At 33.9% G+C, this 18,137-nt stretch overlaps 1 protein-coding gene across 1 annotated transcript; it reads right to left on the reverse strand.

Moving 5' to 3' along the window:
• Nucleotides 1-648: 648 nt before the first annotated feature.
• Nucleotides 649-17,736, reverse strand: LOC145765305 (uncharacterized). The gene is made up of 8 exons (XM_082577107.1): nucleotides 17,721-17,736; nucleotides 17,256-17,287; nucleotides 11,016-11,146; nucleotides 8,293-8,340; nucleotides 7,896-7,987; nucleotides 6,673-6,763; nucleotides 3,795-3,872; nucleotides 649-2,469 (listed from the first exon to the last, which is right to left on the reverse strand). Exons 1-8 carry the CDS (start codon nucleotides 17,726-17,728, stop codon nucleotides 2,353-2,355), a joined length of 597 nt encoding a protein of 198 aa, XP_082433233.1. The 5' UTR covers nucleotides 17,729-17,736; the 3' UTR covers nucleotides 649-2,352.
• Nucleotides 17,737-18,137: the final 401 nt, after the last annotated feature.

Below are 18,137 nucleotides of genomic sequence, written 5' to 3' on the forward strand. Positions count from 1 at the left end.
AGGTTTCAATTCCTTGGTAGTCACAAAATGGCGAACATGTTTGAAACAGGGCTTTACTTGTCTTGGTTGCAATTTTGAAATTTGAAGTTTCAATGCAAGTTTCAAGTCATCTGATTGTTTTTATTATTCTGAATACTTTCAACTCTTTCAACGCTCTTTGTATGTAAATTTGTAACATAAATAATTAGTGAGCTCTTAAACGGATGACATCTAAAGTGTATTATTTGCAGTTGATGTATTATTTCGTTTTTTTTTTTTTGGATATGGACAGCTTTGTCTGACTCAAATAAATAATAATAATAATTCTTATTTTAAGCTAAAACCTCAATTGCTAAGGAACAGGGATCAGTTGTCAGTAGATGTAACAGAAAATATATTTCGCACTTGCTAGTGCATCGTCAGTTCTGATAAAGGGCCTTATTTCTTATTTTACGTAGAGCCACAAAGTAGGCTACTTCAGTCTGGATAACTACAAAACACACCTTTTTAATCCAAAGGTCTGATCAGTCTACGTATGCACAGTGGATTGACCGTTTGGGATTTTCCAAGATTTAGCATATAACCAAGAAAACCTCAAACTTTAAGCTGTATTATAAACCTACAACAACAAACACTGACATTTCCAACACCACCAGAGCATTATTTGCAGCATGAAAAAGATGAATTTTATTCGTTAAGATTATACAATGACGTCAATTCTGTGAGAATGTATAGGCTACAATTTTCAACACACCAGCAAAGACAGACACAAAGCAATTCTTGTAGTAAGAGTGATCAATGCATTGGCAAAATTTGCAACCTAAAGCTGCCTGTGTTCTTCAGACGACTTTAGGAGTTTGGACAATTAAGCTGGTACTGACTTACACTACGTCTTTTTTCATTTACATAGAAATAACATAAACAACATAATCAAACTACCATAATCAACTTATTGAGCATGCTTTTGGTCATTCAATGCACTGGCTGCGTAATTTTTCGATAGGTAACACAAGTGTCCAATAAAATCTGGTTTGCGCTGTTTGGCGAAACCGATTTTGGATGTTCCTGTATAATTACATCAACGTGTTTCAAGCAGAGAAAACATGTGACATGGAATATATTTCACAATATTACCATACATCAAAATGTAACATTCAGTTAATCGAGGAGTTTTTAATGTGTTTCCAAACGTAAACAATAAACAATGGGATTTGTAACGATTAGAGCTTCAAAATTAGTTTACAGATTTTCTGTGATGAATACTTTGACCGTGAAACGTTGTAAATACTTAACATTACATTGAAAAAAACATTTCTACTTGTTACCAATCCAGGGTACATTTTCACATAAATTGGACTGAATTAAAACTATGAGCTATTTTCAACATTTATTGTCACATCTTCTCGGATTAACATTCGGTATGGGCAAGAAATGGCATGTAACCGCCTCCAAATTAGAGTGCTGGTTTATAGCAAAACTTTGACTTGACCTGCGTTAAATGTGTTAACTAACGTTAAACGTTAACGTTAAACTACACAATAAAGTTTAGTGGATGTTCAGCTTTTTTGGAGTTTAATTCCAAAACAAACACTTTGTGATAGGCCTTGGTCTGATTAAGCCCTTCACTGTGTCTCATTTTCTTCGACTGAAAATACTTTCTACAACATAAAAAAAAATCGAACAGCAACTTTAAAAAATTGAAACAGTGTTGCTTTTTTGTTTCTAATTACATATGGTCTATATCCGTGCTGTTGCTCTAAACGGTTTTACTTCAATCGAACTTTATTGATACACATTTTTAATTTAAATTTGAGCAAGGCGATTGCTCCTTCAACCCTCTCTTGTATTCGTTACTGATTGTAGGCTAATCTATGATTTTTTAGTTTTGCGGAATTTTTTTTCTCCTTCGTTGATGATCTAATCCAAAGGTGGGCAACCTACGGCCCAACATACGTGGAGTATTTGTGAGGCCTGCGACGACATTAAAAACTTTAAGACTAGTTTGCCTGATATTATGTTATTGAATAAGCATCGTTGCGGCCGACCTCAGCATTATCACTACTTCATTTGGCCAACGCATGTGAAAAGATTACCCATCCCTGCTCACATGCTTTCACGCATGTTGCTTTATCAGAGTTCAAATAAGCTTGAAAGAGTTAGAATAAGGAAGGTTCAAATAAACTATTGATTTGTTTTGTGAAAAAAAAACGTGGAAAAAACAAAGTAGGCTATTGTCGGTGCAGTATAATTTCAAAATATAGCCTAAAATGGAAATGTTTTAATGTGTAACTTGTTTTCAGTGTTGTTTTTGCAAAGTTTGTTACTCTTAGACACAAAGTTTCAGTGTAATTGTCATGTATTGTAGCTACATTGTTAATCCTGGCCCCACTTTGGGTGATGGCAGTTTCGTTTTCCTTTGGTTGCAACAAACTCGTTCATAATTCTAATCTCTTCCTTCAATTTCACTAGGGTTTCCATGATGTAAATCACCTGAAAACAATTTGGAAAATTGTTTATGTCATTTAAAAGAGAGAAGTTAAAAAATGTCAGACTAACTAAATTAGAAGGCAAGAGAGCTAATTTTTGTGTCTATCTTCAAGCATGCCGCTGAAATTTGCTCCCAAAATTTTCATATGACAATGCATTTTCAACTTCGTGAACTTTGGTGAATGATGCAATAACCTCATAATTACACCATGAAACTTTTTTTTAATTATTGGGTTAATATACAAATAGATCATACTTTGTTTTTATTATGAGAAGAATTGAAAGGCGAAAAAGCTGACCATTATAATAATAGTAACACATGCCAACATAGCGGATGTCTACACAAATTCTAGTTCTTCTTATATACACTTATTCATATACTTTATTCTAAATGATATAGTGGGCTTGATAAAGAGAGTATGGCAAAATTTCACTTTTTATTACCAAAAGCGAGGGATATGACAGATGAGGATTTGGCAGACGAAAATAATTGTAACCTGAATAACTTGAATGGAAATCGTTGGCTTGCTACTTTCATCAAATGTTTTACCCTCATTATTAAGTAGCCTTTATTATTTAGTTTTCACAGAATCTGGAGTGGTAAAAGGATAGACCTTCGGCCCCAGAGGCTCACACGACGACGACAATTAAATAGTGGGCAAAAAAATTGGCAATTTCTGTCTAGGAATGTGTTTAGTTTTAAAACAATAAGCCAAAATGCTGATTATAAATTGCAGAAGTTTTGTGGGTATCTTGTTGAATTTTGGTTGATATAAGATTTAACCGATAAAATGTTCCAAAAGAATGTATTTCTTGTTTGTGTACTTCACAGAAAAGAGTAGTGGCGATATTTTGTTTTTTATCTGTCCAGAAACTATATTTCTTTGAAGATGATCTTAATCTACTGTATTAAAGCAAAAATTATTCAATTTTATCAATTCTGACAAGGGCTTTCATTGCACTGTATTCTTTTTTAAAACATTTTATTCTATGTTGTCACTTTCTCTAACGAGGTGAAAAAAACCATCAGACATCAAAATTTAAGGAAAATTTACGACGAGTCCAAATTACACCAAGTTGACATGTTGCATACAGTATCTCGATTTTGGATATCAAATTCTCCTCAGTACAACTTTATAACAGGTACAGTAATTAAGTACAGTAACTAAACTGCTGTATCTTTTGAACTGAACTCCTGAAAAAATTACTGTTTATGTTGTGGCGTGCAGTTGTTCTGTGATGTCATATTGCCTAGCTAATTATTTTTGCTATTTAGACATCAAAATGTTTACTTAGTTTACAAACTATTGTGACATCATAAAACTCACATTGTTTAAAGTGAAAATTTTCTTTCTTTCACAATTCTCTTCTATATTCCAGGGTAAAAGAAGCTGCCCACTTGTATTCTGATAAAACATTTAATATTACATAGTGTTAGCCTAAAAACATCAACAACAAAGCTCTTGAACAATATATTCAGTCGCCATCTCCGCCTGAAGCAGATTGCGCATCAACATGCGTTATCTGTTTCCATGAGTCACGATTTTGAATTGGCTCGCCCAGTGTCATTAAACTGAGTTCGATTCATGCCTGGATGTTGTCGTCAAAGCAATTAGTGAATAAAGAAATTAAAAAACATCTTAATTTTAAAAGCAAATTTTTCATTACATGTCTAGTTAGTTTTAAAATTCGAAAACATTATCAACAAAATTTTAAGGAGTAGTCCCTCACTCCGTCGACCAGAGTTCAAAACTCAATCTTGCCACGAGAAGCCTCACCTAACTCTCAAAACTATCTGACGAATTGAATTGAGAATAAAATATGAACGGCAAAGCCACATGTAGAGCAGTGGTCAGCAATTGTGGGTAAATTACTATAAGGTAGGAAAAAATCAAAAGTTTTAGTGGCAATTTTGCAAGTCCATTTTTGTGCAAGTTGACTAAGATACAACATAACAAAATACTGATAACTAATTTTTTCTTCGTTTGAGCTTCTGGTGCCCACATTTTGTCCTTTTACTCTTGTAGGTTGACGTAGTGTCTCGGACTACACTGAAAGGCTGCTTAAAGAGCAGCCGGTCTTTAGTTTCATTGTCCAAGACATAATATATACAGTACTTTCAGTTTCATGTGGTGTACATTGAAAAGTTACTTAGAGAGCAGCCAGTCTTATCTTCGGTCTCCTCATCTTAGGCACACATCGCCTACAGTATTTTCAGTTTCATGTGGTCGGTTAAAAATATTGATGATGCAGTATGGTCTGCAGTTTGTTACTTACTGTAGTATCAAAATTGCAAGAACAAGAGGATACTTGATTCAGCTGATATTATGTTTACCGGGTCCAGAAGTCACATGCAAAGATGGCGCTCACCACAGGTCGATGGGACGACTTTTTGGCTCGATAAAAGAACGAACCCCGGTAGAATTAGACTTCTAATCAAATTTCCATTATAGTCCAGCAAATTAGTTTCGGGAATATTTGGTTTGTCACCTTCATTAAACAGAAGCCAAGCCGTAGGCATAGATGTGTGCCTTGGTTTCAAACGAAGCTGTTTCTTGTTAAAAGAAGCAAAGATCTTGGAGTTATGTATTGCCTCCAAAGCTCGACGACCTAGGGCAGAGTGGCTTCTTCAAAAAGCTTAGTGGGCTGGAAGCCAGCAAAGAACAGATTGTGTATTGGTGTGAAAAGCAGCAGGCATCAGTCGCAGTACGCAGGGCGCTGGTGATGCCAATGTTGTGACAGCGAGAAGTGTGGCACCAAGAAGGAATAGTGGGATATGGTACTTTGCTGATGAGTAGGCGAAAGCGAAGGCTGGTTGGAACTATTTGCTAATATGTCATAAGGCTTACGCGCATACAGTAGTTAATGGGGTCAAAACTTAATGCTTAACAAATAAAATTTATTGGTGTACTTTTTTACATTTCCAAAAATTATTTAAAAATAAATTTACTAAAATGTGTGAACATTAGTAAAGCGATAGCAACAACTCTGAGCACCACTACCCTGGCTCTTGTCCATTCCACCGCGGAGTACTGCGCCCCTGTATGGTGTCGTAGTGCTCATACTCACTTGCTCGACAAACCCATCAACGACGCCTTGCGTATTGTATCGGGATGCCTGAAACATACACTTACTGAATTTTTACCAGTTCTTTCAGGCATCGCCCCTGCTGAGCTTCGCCGCAAAGCTGCCACACTCTCCTTGGCTCGCCGGTCACTGGAGCCACACCACGCGCTCCACAGCTACATCACCAGATCGGTAATAAAGAAACGCCTCAAATCGAGAAGCCCCTTTGTCGCTCAAGCACAATCCTTGCTGGAGCACAACACCAGTGCCTCATCCTGGATCGCCAATACCTGGCAAGAGGAGTGGACAGACAACACCTCCAGACTCCACACCTTTGTTCCCGACGCTGGACCCATGCCACCAGGAAAGGAGCTTAGCCGACCTGCCTGGGTACGGTTGAATCGCCTCCGCACGGGTGTTGGGCGCTTCGCTTACTTGATGCACAAATGGGGCCTATCAACATCTGCGGTATGCAATTGTGGTGCAGAGGAACAGACAGCAGATCACATCCTATACCACTGCCCGACGTTTACTCTTCCACGGGCAGTTGGCCTGTCAACGCTGGAGGACTCTACAATCAAGTGGCTGCTCGAAGAATGCCCGGACATTTACCCCAATGAAATGTAGTCCAAAAACAACCTCTCATACGAAAGAAGATTAGTAAAGCTTTGTGAGACTTCGTGGTGACGGCATCCCAAACAATACCATATCCAAGTGGGATAAACTCGGATACATCGAGTTTCGAGTAGCCTATCCATATGCGCATTTGTCAAATACAAAAAAATTGCAGACCACGTGCGCATAGAATAATTTTAAAATGTTCCAGACCTTCACTTTTTTGACAAACATCTGCATACAGTAACTATATCCATCAGTCATATTTAAGATGATCTTATATTGAGTGATAAGATTGTTTGTTTATTTAAACTGGGTTGGCTAAAATAATTTTGATAATCACTAATTTTGTAACCATTTTTTGACCACGAGTAAGATTTTAAAACATAATCACGAATGAATTCTTATAAATCTCACTGTCATAAATTCTCATACCATCTATTTCCTCTATATTTTGCAGCAATAGGCTTAGATTGAACATACCAAACTAGTTTACTAGTTGCAAACATAAAAAGCTTTTCTTACTTTTCTTTGTCTTTGGGTTTCATTTCGCAAGTCGTCATAGTGTTTTGAGCAAGCCTTTTTTGTTACGTGGCAAAATCTTCTGTTGTCAGCCCTAAATGATAACAATTTTAAATTTTTTGAACAGATTTCGTAAATGTTTTCGACACGTAGGCTACGTACGTGTGTCCTCATCAGGAATTACTTAAATCTGCAATATACATAAAATGAAAATTATAAGATAAATCTGACTATGCACTAATAACTGTAACGACACTCCGGACTGAAAAGCACAAACTGAACAAATGATACTAGAATGATTATGAGTGATTTTTTTTACATCAGCAAACGTAATCACAAACATAAATTTACTCAAAGTTTTCCGCCGTAAAAATTACTCGTAATCATGCTTGTATCACTTATTCAGTTTTCACTTTTCAGTCCGGGGTATCGTTACAGTTATAGCGCATAGTCAGATTTATCTTACAATTTTCATTTTATGTATATTGCAGATTTAAGTAATTTCTGATGAGGGCACAGCTATGTGTCGAAAACGTTGAGTTGATTTTTTTAAATTATGTTAGCTTAGCCTATATCTCTTGGTAATAAAACTTGTTAAACCCGCTAACTTTACTTTGTTTTGTTTGGCTACGGTTCAATAAAGCATACTCTCTACCAAAGATTTATCATTTGGTAAATTATATAGGATTTTGATGTAACAGCATTACTAAACAAGCTTTCTTTTGAACAGCACAATATTTTCTGTTTGATTCAAAACTTGTAAACAAATTAAGTTTCGTAAACTTTCGGCCATAGTACCTAAAACATTTTCACAAAAACTCAGTTACAAAGATTCATTACAAAAAACAATGACAAAATGACTTTATGGAAATCTTCTTTAATATGATTATCTTATGGATCTTATGACTAAAAAGTTGTGGCGTTGACAAGCGGGTCCTGAGAGTACTTCTGGATCTGGCCAGGGATAATTTAATGGACCAAGAACATTTGCAAAGGGTTCGAAAACATTAAGAAACCACAACGTATTCCATGGATGTACAGTAGTGTGTTTTTCTTATAAATATCTTGATTTAGGATCTAAGGATTTCATTGGTACAAGGCCCAAAATATCTTCTTCAACAGACCTGCCAAATGGTATGACTAGTTGAATTAATGCGTATTGTAATAGTAGCCTATTGTAATAGTAGCCTTGCAATTTACCAAACAAAAAAAGTAAACTAATTTACTTTTCAAATTTTACACAGTGACATTCTTTTCGCATTGCATTACAAAGTCCAGTAGCATTTTCTTCAAAACGACGGAAAATGTCATCACTTGTCTGAAACAGAGTGTTAAATAAAATACGTCAAAACGTTAAAATAAAATAAAATGTACTGCATTGAATAGTATTAGATAGTTTGGATGTGTTGGATAGTTTGAAAATTGATATTAAAACTTCAAATGCGCAATTTAACTACTAAAAATCAACCTAAAAGGTGTTCAACCTTAAAGGCTTCAAGAAATGAAATGTGTTTAATATAATCAAACGAATACTTTCTAAACTTTATGTATGTTTTGCAATTTACACAAAAATACTTTTGTTTCACAAACTTGTCTATAGATATAGATAAGCCTCAAGTTTACCACAATGTTGGAAGGCGGAGTATGAATTCCCTCACAATCCACAGTATACTGTAAAAACATCAGTTATATAAACAATTAAATACTTAAGCACATAATAGCATTGACAAGGAGGTCTATGGTTAGGGTCAGGGTATAGACGGTACTTTTGGACCCGGATCTGGATGATTTTATGGGCGCGTAATCTATCCAAAGAGCAGAGGGTCTCCAAGAAACAGCTCATTTTGAATACAGTGCGTATTGTTTAGAAGTGTCGTAATTTTGAGCCCAAAGATATGGTTGATAACGGGTCAAATCTATCCTCTTAGCGGCTTTATTAAACACATTAAACAATCACAATCATAATACAATAATTACTACTTTACTATAGGCACTTAGGTACAGTAGACATGCAATCAAAATTTTTGAATGAAAACTTTGTCATCTTGTTTAAATATGTTGTTTACTTATTGTATTTCATACTGATAAGTACTGAATAAAATTGTGGAACCTAAATATAAATCTTAGTGAACCTACTGAGAGGCGATTCAAAATAACGAAGTGGAACGTTAATAAAAAGCATGATAAAAAGTCTGCTAAAATATACTATACACTGCATAAAACTGTCAGTTTTGAAATCCACGTTTCACCAAAACACATGTCTCAATAATTGTTTTTTTTTTCCCAAATCAAAAACTTTGACCGATACATATATTTTTTTATTGATTACAATGTTTCGAGCAGTTTCGATAATCTGGTGGACGTTGTCAACTTGAGCAGTTTTTTTTTCTCCATGGATAGCATGAATGTAGCCTATTGTTTACAAACGCACAGCATTAAACAATTGCTACGTTTTATCTATGATGCCATTTCTTCGGTTGCTTTGGCTTTAAATCTTTATCCTCGGTCTGACAAAGCCTTGATAAGATGTTCCTGGTAGTTTCGCATACTTGTAGAAGCTTTTGACGCAGGGCCGGTTAACAAGATTGGAAAAGTGAAGTTTTCGATTGTTGTAGTGTTGTTACCGAGGATTTATTCCATCCATTTGGTGTTGGTTGTCAGTAACACTACACTAGATAATACTTTTTGTAAGCAATTAGTTATTTTTTAAAGAGTTGTGCACTGTGCAGTTGCACCACGATGTTAGTATTGAAAATTGAATGAAGCTGTTCACCAGGCATTTAGTTAAATAACATGAAGCGTTCTACTGGATACACTTTATGTCACTTTATAGATCGTGTGATAAATTACCTTAATTTTGCACCAGTAGAACGCATCATGTTATTTAACGATATTAGTATGTTGATATTTTAGATGTAGGAAATTCAAAACTATAACCATTTTTATCATTTTCTTTGCACTATAGAAGTTTTTTTGTCTCATTTAGAAGTTGTATTACATTTTTTATAGGTTATGCAGAAGTGGTGAAGTTATTTTTAAAACTATGTAACGATTCTTGTTGGAAGCAAGCTTGTAGCGAGGCATAAAAATGTTAAATTGAGTTTTGAGTCTTCTAGTTTTGCAGAAAAAGCGGAGTTTCGGGTTTCGTTCTGTCTTGCTTCTCATATGTTATGCTGGGATATGTCAGTTTAATAATCTTATATCTCTATATCACATACTTTTGGATTTCTATGCGCAAATCAATAAACTATATTGACAAATATCGTTTTGCTTAAAAAGAGCTTCATCCTGTTCGATTCCTTTGCCTTCCCATTCACTCAAGCTAAACATTTAACCACTAAACACAAGTTTAGATTGCTAAAAAAACAGAATACAATCTTATAATAAGCCCATAATGAGAGAATATATGCAAAAATAATTTCAATATTGAGTGTAACTAGTTGTTTTTGGTTCTAATGTTTTTCTTAAATATGTGAAAAACCTCAAATTATGATAATAAAAAGAATAAAAATTTTGCCAAAAAAATTTTAAATTACAAAATTGTTCTTACACTCGGTTAGAACTAAATGTTTTAGGGTGCAAACAATTTGACATGATTCCAAAATTTTAAAGATGTTATTTCAAATTTTTTATCTTTTATTCCCAAATCTTTTATCTGTATGCGATGACACCGAGCGAAACACTCTTCTGAAGCCTCTTTTTCACGAATTGTATTTCAAAAAACGACAGCGCTGCACAGGCTGTTAAAAAGAGGGCGAAACATGGTATACTAAAAAAAAACTTGACACCGCAGAACCGATTTCTGGATAAAGGACGGAAATTTGGTCCAGTTGGTACGCACAAAGCAGAGCAGTTTAATATTCAACCAACCTTCTCAAGCGACAATCGAAAAATAACGAAAGTAATGGAATATTTCAACCCACAAGTAACTTGAATCTATGACGAAACAGTCAACATATTGTCGCATAATTCCACATGAGGTGAATCGGAATGATGCAACATTTCATCATGTTCAGCAATGTTTTATGACGTAAGACGCCAGGTTAATTAGATTTTAACGGTTGAACGGTTTTATGTGACGTTTGATCTGGGGAACGATTGTTCGTAACAGAGGTGTAAGACGTTGAATTGTTAAAGTAATTATTACCCAATTCGCAAAAGTTGTCGCCTGACGTCTGGCTACCTTGAAACGTTCACGTCTGGCGACGTTGAAACATTGACGTCTGGCGACGTTGAAACATTGACGTCTGGCGACGTTGAGACGTTGACGTCTGGCGATGTTGAAACGTGATGAAAAATAAAACTTTTTCTAGATGAGGAATGATTGATTGAATTGCAACTCTTACCTGGTAGCATTCCAAGGTATTCAAGGTTTTTTTTAGTTGACGTCCAAAGGTTAAAATTTGGTCATAATCATCGCAATATTCCGCAGAAATACGGTGACCTTCTACCATCGAAAGAAGACACAAAAGCATAACTGCAAAAAAACAAGCAGCGATAAGAAATAAGAGGTCAACAAAAACCTTGAATTTTTTCTTTGAAAATTTGAGCCAATGAAACTTCTTTTCAACGAAGTTTGGCGTGACTCGAAAAATATGATAGGGCAAAGAATGTTTGAATTCAGTCGAATAATTAATTTCTGCTTAAAAAACATTAAAACAATTTTGAAGGAGTTTGTCTGAGATTGTACTGTACTTACTTGGAGCTGAAGTTTCAGTTTCAGTTCCGTCATTTTTACATTGATTCAATATTTGCAGACGTTGAATCAATGTGAAAATGACTAATTTTGTTGTCTGGGGTGTGACTCGTTCTGTTATTTCCAGTTTTCTCCTTGAAATTTAATAGCGCTATCAATCAAAGGTTTGTGGTAAAGAAAAATTTTACGTCATACATAAAGCTTTGCTAATAAAATCATACAATCCTCGCCTCAATACACAATTGTTTGCCTCAAGCGCTTCTTATTTACTCAACGTCTTTTCTTGATGCGTCATATGATGCGCCTTTGCCTCGCGTAATTTAAACGCCATGTGATGTGCCTTTCTCCTATGCTCTGCCGTTTCATTTTACGCATTTCGTTTTTCAATTCAGTGTTTAGATCAGTTATTCATTTTCATTGTAGATATGATAAGCAGTTATTTTTTTTGTTACTTGATAAGGGCTAACGTGTGTATGGCCGAAAACCTTTGTAGCTTATAGTTTATGTTCAATTTTAATGGATTATGTTAAATGCCGTGTGGTTGCTTGGTTGTATATGTCTGTGGTTGAAGAAAGTGACCTCTTTACCAAAATTATACATAAAGCTTTTATCCAAAAACATCATATTGCTGCAAGCTTAAATTTTCCCCAGCAAACCTTTAAAGGCCGCTTGCAAAACGAAACCAAACTCTCTCCGTAGTTGTCGATGTTTTTTGATCAAAATTTTTGATACTAATTTCATCGTTTCAGTGCAAACCATAATCCCCTCAATTTACCAAGTGAAATATTTTTGTGGTTTGCTGTTAGTCACAATTCGCTTGTCACCCGTTCCCTAGCCAGCAAATATTTCCTTCTTTTCATCAAGTTAAAGTTTGTAGACAGATGTTTATATTGTTTATAGACTTGGGAATAGTGTAAAATGATGGGATTTGAAAAAAAGCTTTCTCTTCTTTGCAGAATGTAATAAATTGGGTAGGTGTAATTGCTGCAAGAAAGGATTCTATTATTGATTTAATAACCAGAAAGCTGGGTTTCGGCGTTTCATCGTTTCAACGCAAACGCTAAATTTGTCAGTCCATCAAGTGAGCGATTTTTCTGTTTGCTGTTGGCTTTGCATCTTTGCGCTTGTTGGCGTTCCTCAGTCAGCAAATTTGTTACTTTTTGTACCGATTTAACGCTTGTAGACGTTTAACTAATGTAATAAAAACGGATTAGCATGAGCAAAGTTGACAATAAGCATTTTTGAATAAACAAGTATTCTTTTGTCGACAAGGAGCAATTCTTTGCAATACAAGATACCACTAACTAAAATAGAAATGTTGAACTACAGAATATTTATAAACAACTTGTACTGTATTCCAATACAGGGGCGAATCCAGCAAGTAGTCATAGGGGGGAGCGATTTCAGCTAAACTTGTAAATAAACCGTATTCCAAAAAGAAATTTAATAATTTTCTGATCTTGTTCCTGATTGAAGACATGAAGTGGCTGAATTATGAAATTAATGCTGTTACAGTTTTTTATAAGCATTTTCACAACTAGTAAAATTTGTCTTTTTGCACTAAGAAAAAGTCTCCAGACGTTGAATCAATGCAAAAAGGACGAATTTTAGTCTCTGGAGATTGCAAGGCAGGCATGCCTAGACTTCAAAACCTATTTGAGTTTGACAATACATTTTTTTGTGATGCTGTAGGTGGAGTATAGAAACTTATATTTTTTTTTGCTTTGGCAATCTGTTTTGTAACAAACGGTCCTACCCAATGCAACATTTTTTAACAAATGAAACAAAACTTAAGACAACAGAATGAAATAAGAATATCACCGAATAAAGAGTTCAGAATACACCATAGAACAAGACTTGTACCAATCAATGACTGACTGCACAATGCACATCAAACCAAGTATTGCCGTCGTCAAAATAGTCATATAAAAAAACAAAAAATTCTCATTCTGGTAAGTTGAACAAAAGGCTCATTTTAGTAAAAAAATGTTCTGAATTTTGAAGACTCGTTTTATTTGCAAAAAATAATGTATGTTTTTGCAATACAAAATTGTGAACCACATAGGTCTATAGCCAAAACAGTTTTAAACAAGACACCCGTTCATTGACTATCGTAAAAAGGAATAGTGAAATATTATCGGAAAATGCAATATGTACAATTGCGTTCTTCTAAATCGGATTAACGTTTTTGAACGTTGATACTTTATAAAATCAACAGCTTTTTCTGATTTTGTGAGTTACTGTTAAAACGCCAGCAAGAAAAACCGCAGACACTGAAATCCTAAAATCATTGTCAGCTTTCAATCTTTCAAGAGTATACTGTAGAAAACCGCAAACCCTGATGACGCAAGGCAGTGAAAAAAATTTCTCGATGCTTTTAGTTAGTTGTTTAGTTAGTTAGTTACGGTAGTTACTGTCAAGAAGTGAAATTTATTCTAGTTTATAAATATTTGCAGATTCCTGATGAGGGCTTAAGTAAAGCCGAAAACGTTTGAATGTTGAACTATTTGTAAATATGTAATATACTGTTGTAATGCTCAACCCTGTGCTATTGTTGTGTCTTGCCTGTCTTTAGTATAAAAAAGCAAACTCTCTCCCGAAACTATATTATAAATATTTTGAAAAAAAACACTGTTTGTGTATTGCTTCAAAGCAAGAGTTTTGTTAAACAATGACAACTTTGCAATTTTCACAACTTCAAATAAATTTTCTATCTTTTGTCAAAAAATGACAATGATGTGATTTGTAATAAAATAATGTAATGTAATAATATAAGCGCTTCAACTTGGTGCTGAATCAGCACCACTTGGGAATTCGGTTGAAATAAGAGCCTAGAGATGTTAAGGTTACTGGTAGGAACTTAAACAAACCCATGCAAGGATAACTCTCCGTTCAGCGGCACTTGATAAATGAAAAAATTTACAGTATCATATACAACGATACTTCAACAATAAGCGGAAACTGTACTTTGTCAATCCCGGCGAACTGGCAGCAGAACTGGTTCAAAGCTTATAGGCTTACAACTATAAGTGGATGCATTAGGGTTAGGCTCTCAAAAAAAAATATCTCGATTGTTTACTAATAATTAATTAAGCAGCCACCAAAGGTACTGTAATAGTTCTACGATGAAAATAAAATAGTCTAATCAATAACTTCAAAAAATATAAACTAAAAATTTTCCTAAAAGTACATAATGACCGAATTAATTATCTACCAAGTCACTTTTTACAGAGGGATATAATGGCAAAATTTTATACAGTTCAAATAAACCTTCTTATGGCTGCTGCTATTTTACAAAACTAAAATGGTGGTTGTGACACACTGTGCACTGAAATGTGTTAACCAGATTGGTTGCTAGTTTGCGGTTTTAATGATTATACAATAAATTTATGGGAAACACGAATTGTGTTTCCCAGATATTGCGGCCGTTTATCCTTTCGATATTATTAATAAAAAGTCATGAATATTTGGAAACAACATTTGCGACAAATATGGAAAGAACGAGACATTGTCTTGTTTATTTATGATATTTTGTCACCGATGAACCAAAAGAATATAAATTACTATTAGATCTTTTCGTGGTTTTATCAAAGAAAACATTGAACGGGATTATATCAGCAATGAAAAAATAGACTTTTCAAAATTTTTTTTTTAGATAGAAAATGAGCTATTAAGGACTCATATAAATAATAAAATACTACAACAATGTTGGTAATTTAATGAGTTCAAAATTTTTTTTTTAATTTTGTTAGAAAGAATTCAAAATACTGTATAATAATAGGAAAACACATTTGTGAAGTTGTATATTATTCAATAGACCACAATTTGAATTGCATTAGTTCAAGTATTTTCGATTTTAAATACATTCTGCGTGTTTAGATTTGAAAACAATCGATTGAAATCTATTTTCAATATTTCAGTTCTCAAAACATATTTCCTAAGTATGACATATTTAAAAATAACGTGGGTGATTATTTTTATGCTACTGTCATTGCGAATATTTACTATATTCTATAGCCTGACTTAATTTCATTCTATGCTTATTACAAAATTATTCAAAGTTATTAATTAATAAAACTTTTTATTATATAATAATTATTATTTCAATAAATATATAAATATTACTTTGTTTCAAATTAAGTCGGTAAATAATAATAATCATATTAATATTAATTAACTGCTATTAAATATTTTTGAAAAATTGTATATGCAGTTTATGCACATGAGTTTAATAGTGTTATCTAGTAAATAACATCGGTCGTAGGCTTACATTATATTGTAATGCCAAGTGGAGAAACAAATTGTTTTGTTGCATTTTTATTTTTTTATGATTTTTATTGACGATTCCACCCAAGATCAACTGTTTCCAGCATCAGCGATACAACGCGTTGGTGTGTCAGTGTGATGCTTTAGAAACATGGAAAGACTAGTATTAAATAGAAATGGAAATAACAAGATTAGAAATTAAGTTATAAGAAACGAAAACATACAGGTATAAAAGATGTCATTACAACAAAATCAAATCAAAAGTGGCTATAGGCGGACATGTAAGAAGAATGACAGATAATAGACGGTAAAAATAAACCACAAAATGGACACCAAGACATGCGAGAACAATTAGGGGAAGACCAAAAAGAAGATAGCGGATGACACTACATTAAATGCTGGCATAACTAGGATAAGAACAGCGAAAAACATACTATAGTATAGAAATGTATGTGGAGGCCATCTGCCAGCATTGGCATTTTTTGTCGTATCCAGGCTTACACACGGTGGTTGAAGATTTAGATTAAGTTGACGGAAAGGAAGCCAATCTTCTTGCCGTGTCTTACCAAAGACACATGCTCTTCAGCGGTGTTAAACCGGCGCCCTTGTGATTGCCGTTCCAGGGTTGTCACCACTCAGCTATGCAGCCGACAGCATTGGTATGACAGGCTATAAGGACGATATTATTTAAAATCAGTATTTCCCAGATTTACCGATACGATGCATTTGTGTGTCAGTGTGATCAGTGTCTTTGTCTTTATTTTATTTCCTACTGGGGTGTTTCTTTTTTCAAAAACACATGGCCAAAATCAGTGTTGCTAACTCTTGAAAATACTTCTAGCCCCTTTTCCAACTATGGCGTCATAAGCAAGCTGAACATTGCGCGAAATTAGTGACTGTGTTAAAAATATTTAACTACGGTGAAAAATTTTGGTTTGTTCAATTTATATTTTTTCAATAATATTGCAAAAACCTATTGCGATAAAAAACGAATCAAAATAAGTAGAGTCTGAAGTGTGATATGATATATATTTAAAAATAGTGCCTATAGATAAGTAATTGATACTGATTGAAATAGATAATTACTCGTTAGAATAGTTCACCATTTGGTTCCATAATGATTGGAACGCTTGGTCAATCTAATCAAAAAGCAAAAAGTCCAAAACGTAAAATATACTAAGCTCATGTTCAGCAAATGTTTTAAAAATTAGACGGTATTCATTTTACGATTGGTTCAAAAGCGCTAAAGATAAAACAGTAAATTCTGAGTTCATTACTTTTTTATTCGCTTTCCGTTCTTACAATTACTTCTCAGACCTTTATGAGATTGCATTTTTAGTGGCAAAGTTTGTGTTTATTATGTTCTGTTTTAAATTTGATTTTGTGTACACACAGGTTGAACGTTTATCATTTTATTAGCCCAGGCAAATGTTTACAATTTCAAGAGGAACTGCACTGAAAAGTCATGAGGGATAAACCAATAGTTTCGTCTCTTTGTTAAAAGCCGTCAGATACTAGCAACTTTTATACAACTGATAGACAAAGTATTTTGAAATATACTTATTTTATGTTACGATTAGATATGTTGTTTTGTATTAATAAAAATACAATATGCAGTACTCACCAAACCCCATTCTGTTGATGAAAACCTTTGACCTGAAAAAAAAAGATTTAAATGAAAAAAAAAAACTAAATGGGAAAAAATAAATAAAAAATACCCTCCATGATAGAGCAGCAAAAGAGCGTTATATTATATAACAAAATCTGAATAACAGATATTATATAACATATAACACCCAAATAATGAGTGTGTATGTAGCAAAAATAAAACTTTTTAAATGACTGAAAGCAGCAAGCAAGCTTCTTCATCATTTCATCATTAGGTACAAGATTTAGGGAATGTAGGTCAGAACTTGCTACAATCGATTCTATGATTCCGTGTCTTCAATTCTAGAATTTTGTAGTAGTGCAAGCAACATATAACAAATGAAATAGAAAATTCTAAATGAATACTTTAGATTGTAAATAAATGCTGCTTAATTACTGAAGCGTTGTGTAGTTGATATTAAACGAGTAAAATATGTCTTACCCTTCCATCTTCAATCCGGCGTGAGAGCAAAAATGATACTTTAAAGACAAACGCTGGAACTTTAAAGACAAACCAGAAAAAAAATCGAAGAAAGGTTTTATGTGTCAAGTTAGCTTGCGCATTTGCATAAAAGAAAAAAAATTCTCGATATGTTTATTTTAACTTATCTTTCACCAAAATCGAACGACAGTCTATAACTTGTGGTTGGTTTAATTTCTCTGCAAATTTTCAAAATCACTCGCTTAGATATTTGAATGAACTCAGTTTATTGTTCAAATTTTACTTGTCTAGCAAATTTCCTGTTGTATTTGGTTGAACACAATAAAGAATTAAGCTCAGAAGCATAATTCAATATTTAGTTCAAATCATCATAAACTGATCATCCATTAAACTGATCATCATCTAAATCATCTTTTT

This window comes from Aplidium turbinatum, chromosome 2 (assembly GCF_918807975.1).
Source record: "Aplidium turbinatum chromosome 2, kaAplTurb1.1, whole genome shotgun sequence".
NCBI lineage: Eukaryota > Metazoa > Chordata > Ascidiacea > Aplousobranchia > Polyclinidae > Aplidium > Aplidium turbinatum.